The 17,655-nt window shown below is 39.0% G+C and overlaps 1 protein-coding gene across 7 annotated transcripts in view; it reads right to left on the reverse strand.

The window, feature by feature from the left end:
• PMS1 (PMS1 homolog 1, mismatch repair system component) overlaps positions 1-17,655 on the reverse strand; it is an 87,495-nt gene that overhangs the window by 28,499 nt on the left and 41,341 nt on the right. For 6 of the 7 annotated variants that reach the window (XR_010919832.1, XM_067549020.1, XM_067549021.1 and 3 more), the window contains exons 6-8: positions 13,168-13,284; positions 4,899-5,021; positions 2,757-2,900 (exon numbers count right to left, since the gene is read on the reverse strand). Coding sequence is in view for 6 of the 7 variants with exons in the window: in XM_067549020.1 (XP_067405121.1) it covers positions 2,757-2,900; positions 4,899-5,021; positions 13,168-13,284 (384 nt within the window). In the remaining variant the exon portion in view is untranslated. Of the gene's footprint in view, positions 1-2,756; positions 2,901-4,898; positions 5,022-12,164; positions 12,210-13,167; positions 13,285-17,655 lie in introns of those variants that run through there. The other variant, XM_067549025.1, reaches the window with a different exon arrangement.

Below are 17,655 nucleotides of genomic sequence, written 5' to 3' on the forward strand. Positions count from 1 at the left end.
TAATAAAAGGGGATTACAACTATCCTCATATTGACTGGATATAGGTCACCGCAGGAAAGGATGCAGAGACAAAATTTCTAGATACCATAAACGACTGCTTCTTGGAGCAGCATGTCCTGGAACCGCAAGAGAAGAGGCAATTCTTAATTTAATCCTAAATGGAACACAGGATTCCAAGAGGTGAATATAGCTGAATCTTTCAGTAACAGCAACCATAATGTAATTAAACTGCATGAAGACTATTTAAAAACAACATAATAGAGGCTCAAACTAAATGTATACTCGATATAAACAAACAAACGAGGACCAATAAATAAATAAATGCCACCATGGCTAAATAGCAGAGTAAGAGAGATGGTTAGAGGCAAAAAAGCAACCTTTAAAAATTGAAGTCAAATCCTAGTGAGGAAAAATAGAAAAAGAGCATAAACTCTGGCAACTCTAGTGTAAAACCATAATAAGGCAGGACAAGAAAGAATCTGAAGAACAACTAGCTAAGCACACAAAATATGACAGCAAAAATATTGTAAGTACATCAGAAGCTGGAAGCCTACAAAACAGTCAACCGTGCCACTGGATGATCAAGATGCTAAAAAGGAGCACCCAAGGAAGATAAATAAATTCTTTGCATCAGTCTTCATTGCAGAAGATATGGGCGAGATCCCCACACTGGAGTCATTGTTTTTAGGCATCAAATCTGAGGAACTGTCCCAAATGATCGTGTGCCACTAGAGAAGGTTTTGGAACAAACTGATAAATGAAACAGTAATAAGTCACCAGGACCAGATGATATTCACCCAAGAGTTCTGCAGGAACACATATATGAAATTGCAGAACTCCTAATTGTGCTATGTAACCGATCACTTAAATCAGCCTCTGTACCAGATGACTGAATGATAGTTTTTAAAATTGGCATTACATTAGCTATATAGAGGCAATCCTGCAGTTACAGGCCAGCAAGCCTAACTTTAGTACAAAGCAAAATTGGTTGAAAATATAGTAAAGAACAAAATTATCAGACACATATATGAACATGATATATTGGGGAAGAGTTAACATGGTTTTTGTAAAGGGAAATCAAACATCACCAAACTATTAGAATTCGTTGAGGGAAGTCAGTATACATGTAGGCAAGGGTGATCCAGTTGATTTAGTGTAGTAGGACTTTCAGAAAGCCTTTGACAAGGTCCCCCACCAAAGACTCTTACACAAACTAAATAGTCATGGGATAAAAAGGAAGGTCCTCTCCTGGTTCAGTAACTGATTAAAATATACAAAACAGAGGGTAGGAATAAATGGTCACTTTTCACAATGGAGGTAAACAGCACGGTCCCCCAAAGAGCTGAACTGGGACCTGTGCTGTTCAACATATTCATAAATGATCTGAAAAAGGGGAGTGAACAGTCAGATGACAAAATTTGCAGACAATACAAAATTATTCAAGATAATTAAGTGCAAAGCTGATTCCAAAGAGTTATTACATAGGGATTCACAAAACTGGGTGATGAAATTCAATGTTGATAAGTGGAAAGTAATGATCATTGGAAAAAAAATAATCCTAATTATACATACAATATGATGGGGTCTAAATTAGCTTTTACCACTCAAGTAAGAGATCTTGGAGTCACTGTGGATAGATCTCTGAAAACATCAGCTTTTTTGACTGTTGTTGCACATTGAGGAAACAGAATGTTAGGAACCATTATGAAAGGGATAGATGATAAAGCAGAAAATATCACAATGTCACTATATAAATCCATAGTACACCCACACTTCTAATACTGTGCAATTCTGGTTGCCCAATCTAAAAAAAGATGTATCAGAATTTGAAAAGGTACAGAGAAGGGCAAAAAAATTATTAGGCGTATGGAACAGCTTCGATATGAGCAGAGATTAAAAAAACCTGGAACTCTTCATCTTAGAAAAGAGATAACTAAAGGGAATGTCATAAAAGTCTACAACATCATGAACGGTGTGGACAAAGTGAACAGGGAAGTGTTACTTACCCCTTCACACAACACAACAATTAGGGGTCACCTAATGAAATTAATAGGAAGCAAGTTTAAAACAAACAAAAGTAAGTTCTTCTTCACACAATGCATAGTGAACCTGTGGAACTCATTGCCAGGGGATGCTGTGAAGGCCAAAAGTATAACTAGGTTCAAAAAAGAATTAGACATGTTCATAGAGGTTCAGCAACAGTTTTTAGCCAAGATGATCAGGGTGTCAAGATGATCTTGATGTACCTAAACCTCCAACTGCCAGAACTCAGGAACGAATGGCAAAAGATGGATCATTGAAAATTGTCCTGTTCTGTTCAGTCTCTCTGAAACATCTGGGACTGGCCACTGTCAGATACAAGATACTGGGCTAGATGGACAATGGTAAAACCCAGTATGGATGTTCTGATGATATTGCGCTATGAAGGGAGCATGGCTGAGACAGGAGCTAGTATGGCTCTGACAGTATACAAATGATCTTTAAAATCAACTGGGGAATGAATTTCAAATAAATGGCTACTCATTTGATTAAATAATTTTCAAATAGTCATGTTACAAGGGCAGCCTATCGTATATAGCCATTAAAGCCTCAGTCCTGTAAAGGCTAATGCAGGTGCTTAATTTCAAGCACCTGAGTAGTCACACTGAAGCTAACGAGCTACACATTTGCCTAAAATTAAATATGGGTAAATCTTTGTAAGATCAGAGCCTAAGTAAGCAAATACCAACTTAGAAATTAATTAAAATATAAATTACCTTATTATGAAGTAAAACTTGAGTTTTATCAGGTATTAAATTCACATCCACAGAGGAGGCAGGTACAGCAATATTAATAAAAAAAACAGGATAGGAACGAGAAGAATCCTTATGTGACTTCAGATTATTGTACTGTCGTACCAGCTACAGATAAATTCAACAAAGGAAAGTCAGTCAAAGTAATAAAACAGACCCAAAGGTACAGAAGCAAAATCCTACACTTTATGAACAATTTTAATTGTATTTTGTCACGTTAAAAAAGATACTAAAACAATTAAATAAAAAATGTCCTTTTGGGGACTTTTGCACACCAGGAGAATTCTCAGCAAGACATTTGCAGGTGGTTTCTGCCTTTGTGCCATGTAAATCCCAGAAAATCTGCTCCAAAATATTGATGGCAGCTCCTTGAACTTTCTGAAATAATAGGTTTAGCCCACTTGATATATTTGGAGAAAAAGATACTGTATGGCTTTACTCAATGACCAAGTGGGGAGGAGATCCAGCATGTTTTCTAGGACAACCCAAACACCATTATTTGGGAATTAAAAAAAAAAAAAAAAAATGAAAATATTTCTCCAGGTCACCTCTGATCTTCCTCTGACTTCTCTTATGTTTTGATCGAGTTAAAAAATCTCACCTGCCACCATGAGACTACAGAACTATTCAGCAGTTATTTTCAGTGTTTTATCTCCTGCTAACGGGGTGGGTGAATAGAAGAGCCCTGCATCTTTACACAAGATCACAGATCCTTCTACAGATGCCCATGTGTGAGGGGTAGGGGGGTGGGGGAGAGAAGGTGGGCAACAAGCAAGAATTATGCTAATTGAACAGAAAAGAAAAAGAAAAAAGTTAACGATAAGGGTGAACTGCAGAACAGATCTTTTAAAATCCTGCAGTTGTAATATACTCATACCACCCTCAAGTTCTGCTCTCAGCAAAAACCTGAACTACAGTTATTTATGATATACATCACTTTTTTCTTCCTTCTTAGACTAAAATCACAGGCTTACATATTGTAGTTCAGGTACAACAATAATTATCTTCAGCATAACTTGGAAAGGTATTTCTTAGTAGAAAAGATGTCACTCTCACTTGTGACCCAAAGTTGTGTAAATAAAGCTTTGGTTATAAAACCTTGGTGGGGAGAGGGACAGAATATCACTGTCCCATTCTACCTCAGAGGACAGACTCAAAATAAGGCACAAAGTATTATTATTATTATTGTTTATATTTATTACAGTAGCGCCCAGACCAGACTCCCCAATCAGGACTGGGTAATCATTCCGGGCACTACACAAACATGAAGTTTCTATCCCAACAAGCTTAAAGGCAACTAAGACAGGAACCAGGGCCCGTGAGATATAGGAGGCAGGAGAACTGGTCTGACATGACTATTCATAGAGGTTGTGAATCTGATTTCAGATTTTGTTGAAAAAGTTTCATATAACTTTGGGTCCCAAGTGAGAATTATTTGATTCTCTCCATCACAAAAGCTACCACATGTACAATTTCACAGGACTGGCCGTTTCTTCTCCAGAGAGGCCCAGGGATAAATGGCAACGGTGCTGCAAATTGGGATTGGTGGGCATTGGCACAGATGTGTGGGGAAGCTTCCATAGTATCAACTTCTGCCTAGAGTATGCCTTGCTGTAGCCAATGGTGCTGAACTATCACTTTCTTTTTGACTAAATGGAGACATACACATACTTTACTTTTAAATGTATTTGCTAGAGAAGCTCATAGTGAGTAAGAAACTAATATTGCAGATGAATTAATACTGATGCTGTTTTCTGACACTGATTAGAAAGTAAATAATATATACAGGATTCTCAGAGAGAACTACAGAGGATAATTCTGTTGTGTTGGTGTTAGAAAAAGTTCAGTACTTAGGATCTCTTACCTAAAACACCTGGGGCCAAATTTTTAAAGAGGGACTTCAATGTAGCCTCTAATTTTGTTCCCACAATCAATTGTAGTGCAAGTAACAGTGGTTAGATGCCTCAAGTACCTAATTTGTGGATGGATTTAGACATCCAAATGCTAACGTTTGCACCTGCAATTAATTTACACCAGCTTTCAATTGTGGGCAGAAAGTTGGAGACCTCTTTTTATTCTATTGAATTCAAAGATGGGATATGGTACCTTTAATATTTCCTTCTGATGTACGGGCCGACTGTTTATAAAGATGAAACTCCTTTCTGAATTTGAAAGACTTGTCAAAGAATTGTCTGATTCAGGTTTTGGAAGAAATCCAGAGAGAAATACCTATAATTGTAAAACAAGTACAATGATCAGTAAGAGAATCCCCCTCCCCCCATTTTATTTGTAAAGAAAACGGATAACTCAAATTAAGTAGCACAAGATTCAAATGACCCAAATGTGCAGTGCCTTTCAAAATTATCAAAGAGAAACCAATACAAGAATTCTTTAAAAAATGCTGAACTAGTTTACATTTTGTCTGTTTTCCTGTTTGTTGAATTTACTGAGAAATTCTAGGCCCAGATCCTCTGCTACACCAGAATGCCACTAAATGGCTTTATGCCATCTTTGCTCTCTCCCTCTCTAATCCTTGGAGCAGTCTGAGGGGCTATTCTGCAGCAAGGAACTGTCAGAGCACAATGCCACTTTTGTGTTTGTCTGATATCTATAGTTTCTAGTTTGACCCCTGTACAATTTAAAGGCATCATTTCAATGATTGTTCCATAGGCAGGAATTGCTCTAGACACACCCTCTCCTGCTCTTGTCCATCCTTTACACTGGAGACAACCAGGTAAGTTTAACATACAGAGGGCTACGTCAGTTGTCTGCTGGCCAGGGATCTCCCCATATTAGGACACTTCTGAAGCTGTTTTGTGCTGCCAGCAGTGCGAAGCAGCTTTAACAGAGGCCAGATACTGGTCCCTCAGATCAGTCTTACAAACAGATGAATATTCAATTCACTTTGCTGCATAGTTTTAAAGGGAGGTCAAATTTATCAAATCTGAACAAGAAATCCCTGAGGCATTCTGATGTCTACCTGAAGCATATGGATGTGTTCTTTTATACCAGATACTAAGGTAATTGCATTTCAAGATGCCAGCACATTCCTCGTGTTCTGCCTGGTAAATCTAATGTTTTATAAAATACAGAATTCAGAGAATTGATCAAATGATTAGTAATGTAACATGGGGCCCTTTGCCCCATCACCTCTATGTCATCAATTCACATTTAGGACAGACTCCATGCATATTAAAGTTGCTACCACGATGCCTATACAATAACCTGTGTGAAATGTATTTGATGGTCTCCAGTCCAGTTCCAAATAGACATAATCCATGTTGCAAAATCTTCTGCAACAACTGGCAAGCTAGTGGGCAGGTTCAGCAGAGAGGTCAGGGGATGAATGGACATACAGAGTAAGCCACAAGATGACTTCTTTGGGTTAGGGGGCTGAGGCACACTTGCAGGCAGTGTGGGGAAACTTGATCTGCAATTACTTCTCCTGTACCTTTCCAACCAGTACTATGGGTAAACAGAAAAACTTCACATCCAAGGCTGTGATCCAACAACTTTCATGAGCAGTCAATTCACAGTAAAAAACCTCCCCCAAAAATAAACAAAAAAAGCCACATACAGGCTGAAACAGTCCAACATGGATGCCTAAAGTTAGGCACCTAACTCCACATTTAGGCACCTAAAATCAAAGTGGTCTGATTTCAAAGATGCTGAGCACCTATGAGTCTCATTGACTTCAATAATAACTATGTCAGGATACTAGTACTGAACCAAAACTGGCTCCCTAGACAGCACCCCTAGCCTCTGAGCTACAGGGGTGTGCTGAACCATTACCTTGATCAACACTAGTCATCGTCAAGATGCCAGTATTGAACTTAGACCCCTCAGGCAGCATCCGTAGCCGCTGCACCACAACACTGCACTAAACCACTGCCCCTGACCAACAGCCTTAGTACTAACAGCCTGCAGCCCCACAACAGCCATGCCTGAGGCCCCTGATTGGCTGGACAGACGGCATTCTCTTTAGGTACCTGGACTCTATAAAGACCCCATGGGAAGAGGAAGCTGCCTGAGCAACAGGCCTGTGGGTTGCCACCTCACCTGACGCTGCCATGCTGTCTCGCCTGATATTGCCTTGCTACCTGACCCAACCTCGTCCACCTATCCTGCCAACCCACATCCTTGGATTGAATTTCCCAGCTACTGACCCCTGCGAGGAGTCCAGCCATGCCCTGGACTGCCTCTAATACCGATGGACTTCCTGGCTAGCTTCCTAAACATCACTTGACCTCGGCTCTGGACTGCCTCTAGCCCACTTCAGCCACTGGCCATTACAAGCTGTGGGTACACAGCACATTTGAAAATCAGGCCAGTTTAATTTAGGTGCCTATCTTTTAGAACCAAGATTGAAAATTTTGTCACAGCCTTTTTATTTACTTAAATCAAAGCTAATACATGTATGAAACTGAACAGATAAGTCTTTGGCTTCAGTGTAATCCTTTGCAATTCCTGTTCAGCTACTTCACATCAGCAAGCTATTCACTCCCCCCGGCCACTGCAACATTCTGTGCTAAAGCTGGAGTGCTCTGGTCAGCAATGGTTACACACATAACTAAATGCCATGGTCAAGTTAAAGAGGTGTCAACTGTCTGTTGGACCATTATCAGGAAAACCAACTAGCTGCTCTCTTACATTTTATTCAGCAAGTCCATCAGATCCAATCTAAATGTCACTCTATTTTATGTTTCAGCTTCTTTTTTAAATTTCCAAATACTGGACACAAATTAAAAGTCACTTCAAACAATAATTTTGCTAAACAAATGGACAACAGTAAAACAAAACTAGAAGACTCTAAAATCAGGCAGTTGAGAAGTTGCCATATTGAAGCTTAGCTGACTGTTATTACTGTTTAAAACTACTTGGAAAGTCAGCAGGCACCATAACAGAGTTAATGAGTGAAGATTTCTAAAACTGGATCTGACTAATAAAATTGTCACCTATTAAATAATTATGATACAAGATTTAAAAAAACCTTATGACAACGTTTTAGAAAAAATAGATAATCTGCAAGCAATCTTGATTTTAAGTTAAACCAGTTGTTTTAAGTGAATTATGATTATTATATTATTGTAAGTGGGGCTTGTAGTAACACTTCCCATTATATGACCCATTTTTTCAGTTGCTTACAACTTGCTAAACTTTAGCTGTTTGGGTTGAAAATTTCTATGCATTGTATCTGACTTTTTTTTTGGAACATTTCCCCTAAAATGGTTCAGCTCATTCAGAGAAGAGAGGTAGGGAAAAACATGTTAAAAATTGTGGTGACCTCTTTCTTTAAGTAGCTCTAGCACCCACATGCTTTGGGACTTTAAATTTGATGGCAAGTGGGTCTTTGTGTCAGGGATGTGCCTTTTGCAACCCCCATAAAAATTCATCCAAATATGGTCAAGTTACAAGACTGAAAAAATCAATTTGCACATGCTCAGTAGAGACTTGCTAGACCACAGGTTAATTCCCCAAAGATTCTGTCCACACTGGGGATACTCTAGGTAAGGACTGAGGAGGACTTTCCCTGCAATTGCAGTTTCTACTGCTCTGGGCCATGCTGGGTCCAGGTCCAGATCCCATACTAAAACTGAGAGCAGGGAGCCTGCCTCTTCTGTGCTCTTAATGCCTGCTGACATCCAGGTAACCATTGAAGTGGAAGCTGCCTGATGCAAAGCCAGAGGGCACAAAAGCTGGACCTGGAGGGGGAGGGAAAGGGGTAGAATGGGGCAAGGAACCTAGTGAGGGGAGACTGAGACTGGAGACTATAGGGGGAAAGGGAAACTGGGAGTTGATGGGGAAAGACTAGTAAGGTAGGGAGAAGGTGGTGGGATGGGGGAGAATGATATCACAAAAAGCCATGGTGCAAAAGAACTGGAGCAGAAAGAGATCAGTGGAATACTGAGATTAGACAACAGGCCCAGTGAGGGAGGCTGGGACTAGGAGCCAGTGGGAAATGTGCATCCAGGGTGGGGAGCACATACTGGATGAGAAAATGGGAGAGGGGAACTGGAAATGACTGGGCAAGGAGACTAGGACTCGGAGTCTAGAAGAGGAGACTAGAACTTGCTGGGCAATGAGACTGGGATAAGAAACCTCAGGAGTGGTGACTATGCCTGGCTTGGTAAGGAAAATGGCAATGGGACAAGGAGATGGAGCAGGGAGAAGACAAGACCGGGACAGGTTGGGGGAAAGGCAGAAGAATCTGTGCCTACTTCCCTCTAGAATCTGAAATGGAAACCAAGACTTCCCAGTCTCACAATTTCCCTTCTGCCAGCAAACAAATATAAAACTCTTGGGCAAAAAACCTTTAGTCCATAGTGGATTACAACCTATTACTACTATCAGTTAACTCTCTTCGTGCAAGTGGGAGGGTACAGTGAGGTGGATCCAAAGGTTCCAACCCTGCTGATGATCCATGTGGGCTCTCAAAATAATGCCACATGATAGAATCATAGAAACGTAGGGCTGGAAGGGAACATGACAAGTCAACAAGTCAGCCCCCTGTGCTGAGGCAGGACCAAGTAAACCTAGACCATTGCTGTCATGTGTTTGTCCAACCTGTTTTTAAAATCTCGAATGATGGGCATTCCACAATCTTACTTGGAAACTTAATCCAGAATTTAACTACCCACACAGTTAGAAAGTTTTTCCTAATACCTAATCTAAAGCTCCTTGCTGCAAATTAAGCACATTTCTTCTTGTCCTACCTTCAATAGACTTGGAGAACAATTGATCATCATCTTCTTTATAACAGCCCTTAACATATTTGAAGACTTATCAAGTCTCCCCCCGTCTTCTTTTCTCAAGACTAAACATGTCCAGTTTTTTAAATCTTTTCTCACAGTCAGATTTTCTAAACCTTTTATCATTTTTGTTGCTCTCCTCTGGACTCTCTCCAAGTTGTCCAAATCTTTCCTAGAACATGGCGCTCAGAAATGGACACAGTACTGCAGCTGAGGCATCACCAGTGCCGAGTACAGCAGGACAATTACCTCTCATGTCTTACATACAACACTCCTGTTAATACACCCCAGAATGATATTAGCCTTTTTTGCAACTGCATCCCTTTTCTGACTCATATTCAATTTATGATCCATTATAACCCCCAGATCTTTTTTGGCAGTGCAACCACCTAGCCCATTATTCCTAATTTTGTAGCTGTGCATTTGATTTGTCCTTCCTAAGCATAACATTTTGCACTTGCATTTATTGATTTTCATGTTGTTGAATTCTCCAATTTGTCAAAGTCATTTTGAATTCTAACCCTAATCTCCAAAGAGCTTGCAACTCCTACCAGCCTGGTGTCACTGGCAAATTTTATAAAATACTCTCCATTCCATTATCCAACTCATGAATGAAAATAATGAATAGCGACAGACCCACAACAGAGTCTTGAGAGACCCCACTAGATACGCCCTCCTACTTTGACAGTGAACCATTGATAAGTACTCTTTGAGTATGGTCTTTCAACCAGGTATGCAACTACCTTATAGTAGACCTTCTAGACCACATTTCTATAGTTTATGAGAATGTCATGTGGAACTGTCTCAAAATCAAGATAAATCACATATACTGATTCCCCCCATTCACTAGGCCAGCAACCCTGTCAAAAAAAGGAAAGTAGTTAGGTTGTTCTTGACATATCCATGCTGGCTAGTCCTCATAACCCTATTATTTGGCAAGGGTTCAAAAACTGATTGTTTAATAATTTCTTCCAGTATCTTTCCAGGTATCAAAGTTAGGCTGACTGGTCTATAATTTACCACATCCTTTCTGTTTCCCTTTTTAAAAATAGGTAATATGTTTGCCCTTCTGCAGTATTCTGAGACCTCACTCATCCTCCAAGAGTTCTCAAGGATAACTACTAGTGGTTCCAAATTTACTTCAGCCAATTCCTTAAGTACCCTAAGATGAATTTAATCAGGCCCTGCCAACATGAATACATCTAACTTATCTAAATATTTTAACCTCTTCTTTCCCTATCTTGGCTTACATTCCTTCATGGAGAATGTGTGTGTTCATTTTGATTTATAAACAATCTAGGAAATTACTCTCACTCACTCGCTCGCACGCACACACAGAGTTAAACAAACATTAAGTTTGCAAAGTGAAGCACTGAAGTTAGGAAATGCCAAAATTAAGGTTGTCTGTGCAACCTTAATTTTGCTCATGTGCGTGTATGAATTATGGTACAGTCTTCAATTACATTATCAAATACTACTTTTCCAAAGGATGCTTGCCTCATTCAGTGCTCAGGTCTGATGAATCAGGATAGGGATGAATCAGAATTGTATAATGAAGGAGACATGCCTGTAGGACCCTGCTTCATTTGTTGCAAAAGTTGGGAGGTTTGTAGTAAATGAGGCATGTGACTTCAGGAACAGAAAGGACAGACTCAGAGATAAGGCAGCTGAGTGCTTCTAAGGGGAACTCTATCCCTGTACTCTATCCCTGTCTCCACTAGAAAGTCCCTATGTGATGCTAGGCAACTCAGTTAAACCAAATTTACCAAACGTGGTCATTAATTGTGTGTTCCTCATTTTATGAGTGCCTGAATTAAGACCCTGGGGTCTGATCTGCAGAAGTGCTGAGCATTCAGAGATGCAATGGAAACTGTGTGATGAACATATAATGTAGTATGTAATGCTAAATGTTCTGGAAAATCAGATCCTCAGTGTTTCAAATTGGGCACCCAAAATTAGTGGATACTTTTGACTTTAATGTCTTTAAACCTTAATTCCCCATCTGTAAAATCAGAATAATAATATCCCCTCACTTCTTGGTGTGTTGCAAAAATGAATTAATTAATATTTGTGAACCACTCAGATACTATAGTGTTGAGAAAAGACAATGAGGAAATTAACAATTCAGTCTTCAGACTAGGGTTTGAATAGTGTGCAATATATAAGGCATGGGGCCACCCATTCGATAATAAGGAGAAAAAGTACTGAATAGCTGCTCACTAAATGAGCACCATCTATTCTGTGCACGGAATGAGGCAGCGGTCTTGTGGAAAGATAGCATGAGATCATGTAATTAAAGACTGTATTAAAATGCACATGCACAAGGGAACTGAGTTAAAGTTGCACAAGCAACCTTAATTCTGACATCTCCTCACTTTTAAGTGCTTACCTTTGCAACCTTAATGTTCTTTTAACATAGTTTTCTGTGTTTTTTACACACACGCACACGCACACACACACACACACACACACAAAATGCAAAGACTAGGAAGCTTGAGCTCCCTCGCTCCTCCAACTTCTAATCAAGGTGTATGCAATACCTCACCGATCTAGGGGGTAATGGTTTGAGGAGTTGTCTGCCCAGGTGAACTCACATAGCTTTCCCTTGCCCCTTCGTTCCATTTCCTACTTATTGTCTCAGTGTCCTCCCACATAAATGCTGCATGTCCTGCACAAACGACAAGTATTGCATTTGCAGGTGAGAGTGGTTTCTTTGTAGCGCTGTTCCTATTCCAGCTGTCAGAGCACAAAATCTAAAGTAGTTTCACCTTCCTACGTCTCAGTATAAATATACTATATATATGAGGGTTCACATAAGCTCAGTTTAAGAGTGACATCTGAATGAACAAACTAATAAAACAATATTCTTCTGGACATGCTAAATTCTGTTTTACAACCATTTTTACTAGGTAGATTATGCTTCAATTTTCCTTATGCTAGTCTGGTCAACCTTTATAGCTGCAAGATAAAGAACAAAATTAACAATTACTAGACAACAGAGGAGTGAGTCATTCCTTTAAGAGACATCTAAAACAAAACAGAGGATTTTGGAGTTAAAATATACTTCTGAAAATATTAGGCAGGTATCTCCGGTATATGAGGCAGCAATTGTAAAAACCATTAACTTCAATGAGAGCAGAGTAATATCAATGCAGGAAAATCTTACCTGTTAACGCCTTTAAATTTAGCTTTAGGGGAAATTTTGCACATCTTTTTTCAAAAATAATTTTTGTTGTTGGTATACAGACACCTCTAACTGCCCCTTTACAAATGCAGAGGATGCTCTGTATTGTAAGATGCTGAGATGCCATGGTGATGATGATAATATGAAAGTGCGGATAAGTAAATAGGCCATCCACCTTCACATAGGCCATGAATCTTCCGCTAGAGAGCACCAAGTAATCAGTAATTCTACATTTGTCACAACAATTTTTGCTGCCATTGGATCACTGCCATGAGTCCTGATTTGATGCTTTTTTAAGAGCACTTTCAATCATCAAACCAATTAATTTTGGGACAGAGCAATAAAGGAATTAAATCCATTTTAGAAGCCTTTTCTTTTTAAATTCTGGGTTTTGTTCTTCGTTGGTGGGTTTTTGGTAGGAGAAGAGTGTTTAAAAATTTACCTCAGGATCTTCACAATGATGTTGAAAAGGTACCATACTCCCCATAACGGCAGTTCCCAGAACTGACAGAAAGGACATTCTGTGATCCGACACCCTGGTCTTTTGCCAAATAACTGCCTGAAACAAAATGGCACAGAGTCAAATTTTTGACATTATATTTAAGTTTGTTGAACTCAAGTCATCTGCACCATTACATGACATTACATACATATGTAAAATTCTATACTTTGACCCTTTTGCATGCATAACTTTCAGTGTGAACACACAAGTTACGATACTTTATGATCTATCTTCTCATAAAATCTTAGTCCTAGCTTAAATAAGAAACCAGATAATTAAGGAATCTGTTCCCACATATATATTGATCATGGATGTAATTTCACTTACCAGGATTTTTGCAAGAATTGAAATTTGTCAATGGGTTTGTATGGCTGTAACAGTATCAGACTGGGGTACTTATATATGCATCTTATGTATGCTCTATATTGGCTTGGCATCAGAATATACTCATAGTACTCTGGCCAAAGGATAAATCACTGGCCTGGGAATCATTAGATTGGAGTTCTGTTTATAGACGTAGTTCGTCTGTCTATCACTCTTTCTGCCATTGCTTCCTTATTTGTATAAAGGAGGAAATTATGGTTGCTTACTGACGCCTTTGTAAAGTGGTTTGAGAGAGCAGAATAAAAAAGGCTATACAATTAATTATATACCTTCCTACGCTGGTGCAAACCCCTATATAGACAAGCTACACAGGTATTAACTGTGACTTGCACCAAGGCAGCTTACAATAAACAAGCTGAAATCCTGGTTCCACTGAAATCCATGAAAAACTCATGAATTTCAGAGGGGCCAGGATTTCAGACCCCAGTGTAGACAAGGTGCAAGATGGAAGTACAGACTTAGCTTTGAAACTGTTTGCTTTTATTATTTTGTGCCAACATTAACATAAAACCCTGCATTTTAGTTAATCCCCTGTTTTTGGACAAGTTACGAGAAGAAATGGGTGGTAGATATCAATTGCTTTTATTAAAAAAAACCCCAAAAACTATTCCTCGATATCTATGAGAGTTGACATGATAAATGCTAAGGACTGCTGCTCCTGCCACCATCTATACTGTTCAGAGACATATTCAGGGGTTTAAGATACAGGCTTGTCTACATGAATTTAATTTTCAGCAACCTGTGGTGTAAATCTACCTCACACTAGCCTGCCATTCACTAGCTGTGTGGACCCTACTATGGCACAGTTTCCTAATGTGTTTTATTCTACTTCCATTTCAAAGTGGGAAAGATCAAAGCACGCTAGAAAACCATTAGTGCATGGTAGCAAGTTCTATACAGACATCTAGCATGCGGCAACCTAGTGAGAGGTAGATTTATATTCCAGCTTGCCATGAACTAAGTGTTTTTGTAGATACATTCACAGATGAATGACCTGACAAACTACAATGGCTTGAGCTCCCTCAGAACCATTACAATCTATCAGCAAATATTTGTTACAGACATTATTAACATACCTTAGTTGAGGTTTTCGAAGCAAAATAGAGGAATTAGCCACACAACTCACACTGAAATTAATGGGAGTTGTCTGACTAAATCCCCTCCCCTAGTGAGCACTAAAAATCTTTATAATTATATATATAGACTTTAACTAGTGCTTCATATTGACTATAGTCATCAAATAACTGCATCTAAGTGTATTTTAGTGTGCAACATTCCCCACCAAAGCACAACAGGGTAAGTTAAGATAAAAATGTTAGATTTAACTTTTGCATTACAAAGTTAAATTTAAAGTGTTCTAAAATGTGCAAGGAACCTAAGAAATACAAAGTGAGTTCACAGTATTCAAGTACAGGATGCTATGTACAAATATGATAAGTGAGCAAAAAACATACCTACAACCTCAAGGAATAAAATACAGAATCTTAAAATCCCACCTGTCCTCCAAGGTATTTCCCTGCCTTGCAGGGTGAATTCCATTGAAGAACACTGAGTTCCTCTAAAAACAATACTTGCTTTCTGCACAACAGGTGGAATGATCAGGTTGCAGGACTGCAGATATGGGAGTCTACAATTGCTCTCCAATCTTTATTTCTTCTAATTACACATCAAACTCGTTGAGCAATGTTTGTACTGCTGGACTGCTGCTTGAGTTTAACTCTCTTAGAGTATGAGTACAGTCATAGGAGCCATTGTGACCATCTCTTCCTCCTCCCACTGAAAGTTTGAAAAGCCCTGAATGTAGTGGTTTTGATTCACTGGTGGTGGAGAGCAGGATAAGAAGAGCCATGTTTCTAGGAGTTCCATAGGAGCTCCACTGAGGGTCTAATGGTGCTGCTGAATGGGGAGCACAGCAGACAAAGGGGCTACTGCTGCCTTCAGGAGGTAGCAGCAGCTCTGAAGTGCTATTGCTGATGCTTCATAGAGTGAGTGGTGGAGGAGGGAAAGCCTCAATGCAGTGAAAAAAGAATTTGTCCCTTAGAGTTCCTCTTAAAAAAAAATGTCACTGCTTTTATTTTGAGTTGTATCTACATTTTAAGTAATCAAAGGTGCCAAACAATTTATCTTTACTAGATGTATTTTAAATGCTCGTGACAAAACTGAGAAAGATGCTTGTGACAACTATATAAACATCACACTGTTTATTGTAGCTTGTATTAATATGATGCCACAGGTACAGATATAAACCCCAGCTGCTGATTAATGCAAGGATGTTATTACACTGCCTGACCTCCTGAATAGCTGAAATACATAACTGTAGAAAGATCATTTCAATAAACTGCTTTAAGAAAATGATGGAACATAAGAACTTACTAAATGCAAACTTTGTAAAAGAGGAAACTGCTAATAATTTGGGGGCACATTTTTACTGATCAATTATTTCTTAAATATCAGGATTAGGAGCTGTAGGCAAAACTCCTGAATCTAGTTACTGGAACATATAAGCTCAAAGTTCTCACATTGCAGGGGTCATTCAAACTAGTTAAACTTGTATATCGGATAACCACACAACAGATTGGTTTAGATTCGCTTTCAGAACTGGCTGCACATTATGAAACAACACAGCATGATACTTTAAAAATAACTGGTAATCTAAAAAATACTTTATAAATTCATTGACTTCACCAACAGGTTTTGAAAAATAAGAAGAATCAAAGCTATGCTACTTATATTTCTTTATTTTTGAAAGTGTCAGTACTTCACAGTGAGTTTCCAGCAACAGTTGATTTTTATAACCTTGGTTATACCCTGAAATTGTGCTAAAAATATATACACACACACCCTTATATTTTCTAGGTCACATAAACCTGATGTCTGTGATGAGCCAAGTAGGAATCTGACTCTAGTCAGTATGATGACACTGCAAAAACACCCTAATCAAAGATATATTATTACATACAGACCATCTTAGGTTTTGTTGGAGCTGGCCAAATATATCCTGCCTCCCTCCCAGTTTCATTGAGGGACACTGCATGAATTAGAAGGCATAAAAAGCCATAACGCATAGAATATCTATTTCACATGCACAGGAGATCAGTGTATTGAGACATTCAGCGTTTATGTATACAGTACATACTTTTTCTATAATTATACACACACACGCACGCGCACACACACACACACACTTCATTTATACCAGATATACAATATATATCCACCCACATTCAGACCATACATCTCTGTTGCTAAGTTTTAGAGCACATACATATAAGCCAAGATTATTCCTGGCTTTTTGAGCAGGTGCATAAGTGGGGGAAGAGGGTACAATGTCTCTTCCTTGCATCCCAGAGCAGGAAACAATTATTTTATGCTCATGGAGAACAAGAGCTATTTAGAGTTATCCTTTCCAAAGACAATAAGGTAGATCACAGGGCCAGACGTCTCTCCTCAACCAGCCTTGTTTTTTAATACTCTGGCCAGCAGCCATGTTAATACTTTTACCAGAATAATTGTGCTTGATCACCAGCAAAAGAGAAATCTAAATCTAATGGTTAGAACAGGGGACTGGGGTCAGGAGAACTAGATTCTATTCCTGCTCTGTCACTGACTCACAGTGTGACTTTTAGTAAGTCACTTAACCTGTCTGAACCACAGTTTACTTGGCTGACAAATGGGAGAAATTCATCTTTCCTGCCAATGTAAAGCACATTGAGATCTTTAGCTAAAAGGTTCTACCTACATACACAAAGGTTTTGTCTTCACTGCCAAAAAAAGATGTACATTTATCATGTGATAACTAATGCATGTTAGTTATCATGCTGTATAATCCTAGTACAGACAAGTCTGAAGCCTTTACTGTAAGATAGCTAGGTGAGGACAACATAATGCCCCTGCCTGTGGCTGAACTCACCTAACTACCTTGCAGTAAAAACTAGAGTGCCTTGTCTTGATAGGCATTGCTAATGCATATTACATGCTGTCCTGAATAAGAATGGATTTAAGTGCATGCTTAAGTGTTTCTTGAATCAGGCCATAAATCTTTTT

The sequence above is a fragment of the Emydura macquarii genome, unplaced genomic scaffold, assembly GCF_026122565.2.
Source record: "Emydura macquarii macquarii isolate MOO-44397 ecotype Brisbane River unplaced genomic scaffold, CSIRO-AGI_Emac_v2 contig_1253, whole genome shotgun sequence".
NCBI classification, from domain to species: Eukaryota; Metazoa; Chordata; order Testudines; family Chelidae; genus Emydura; species Emydura macquarii.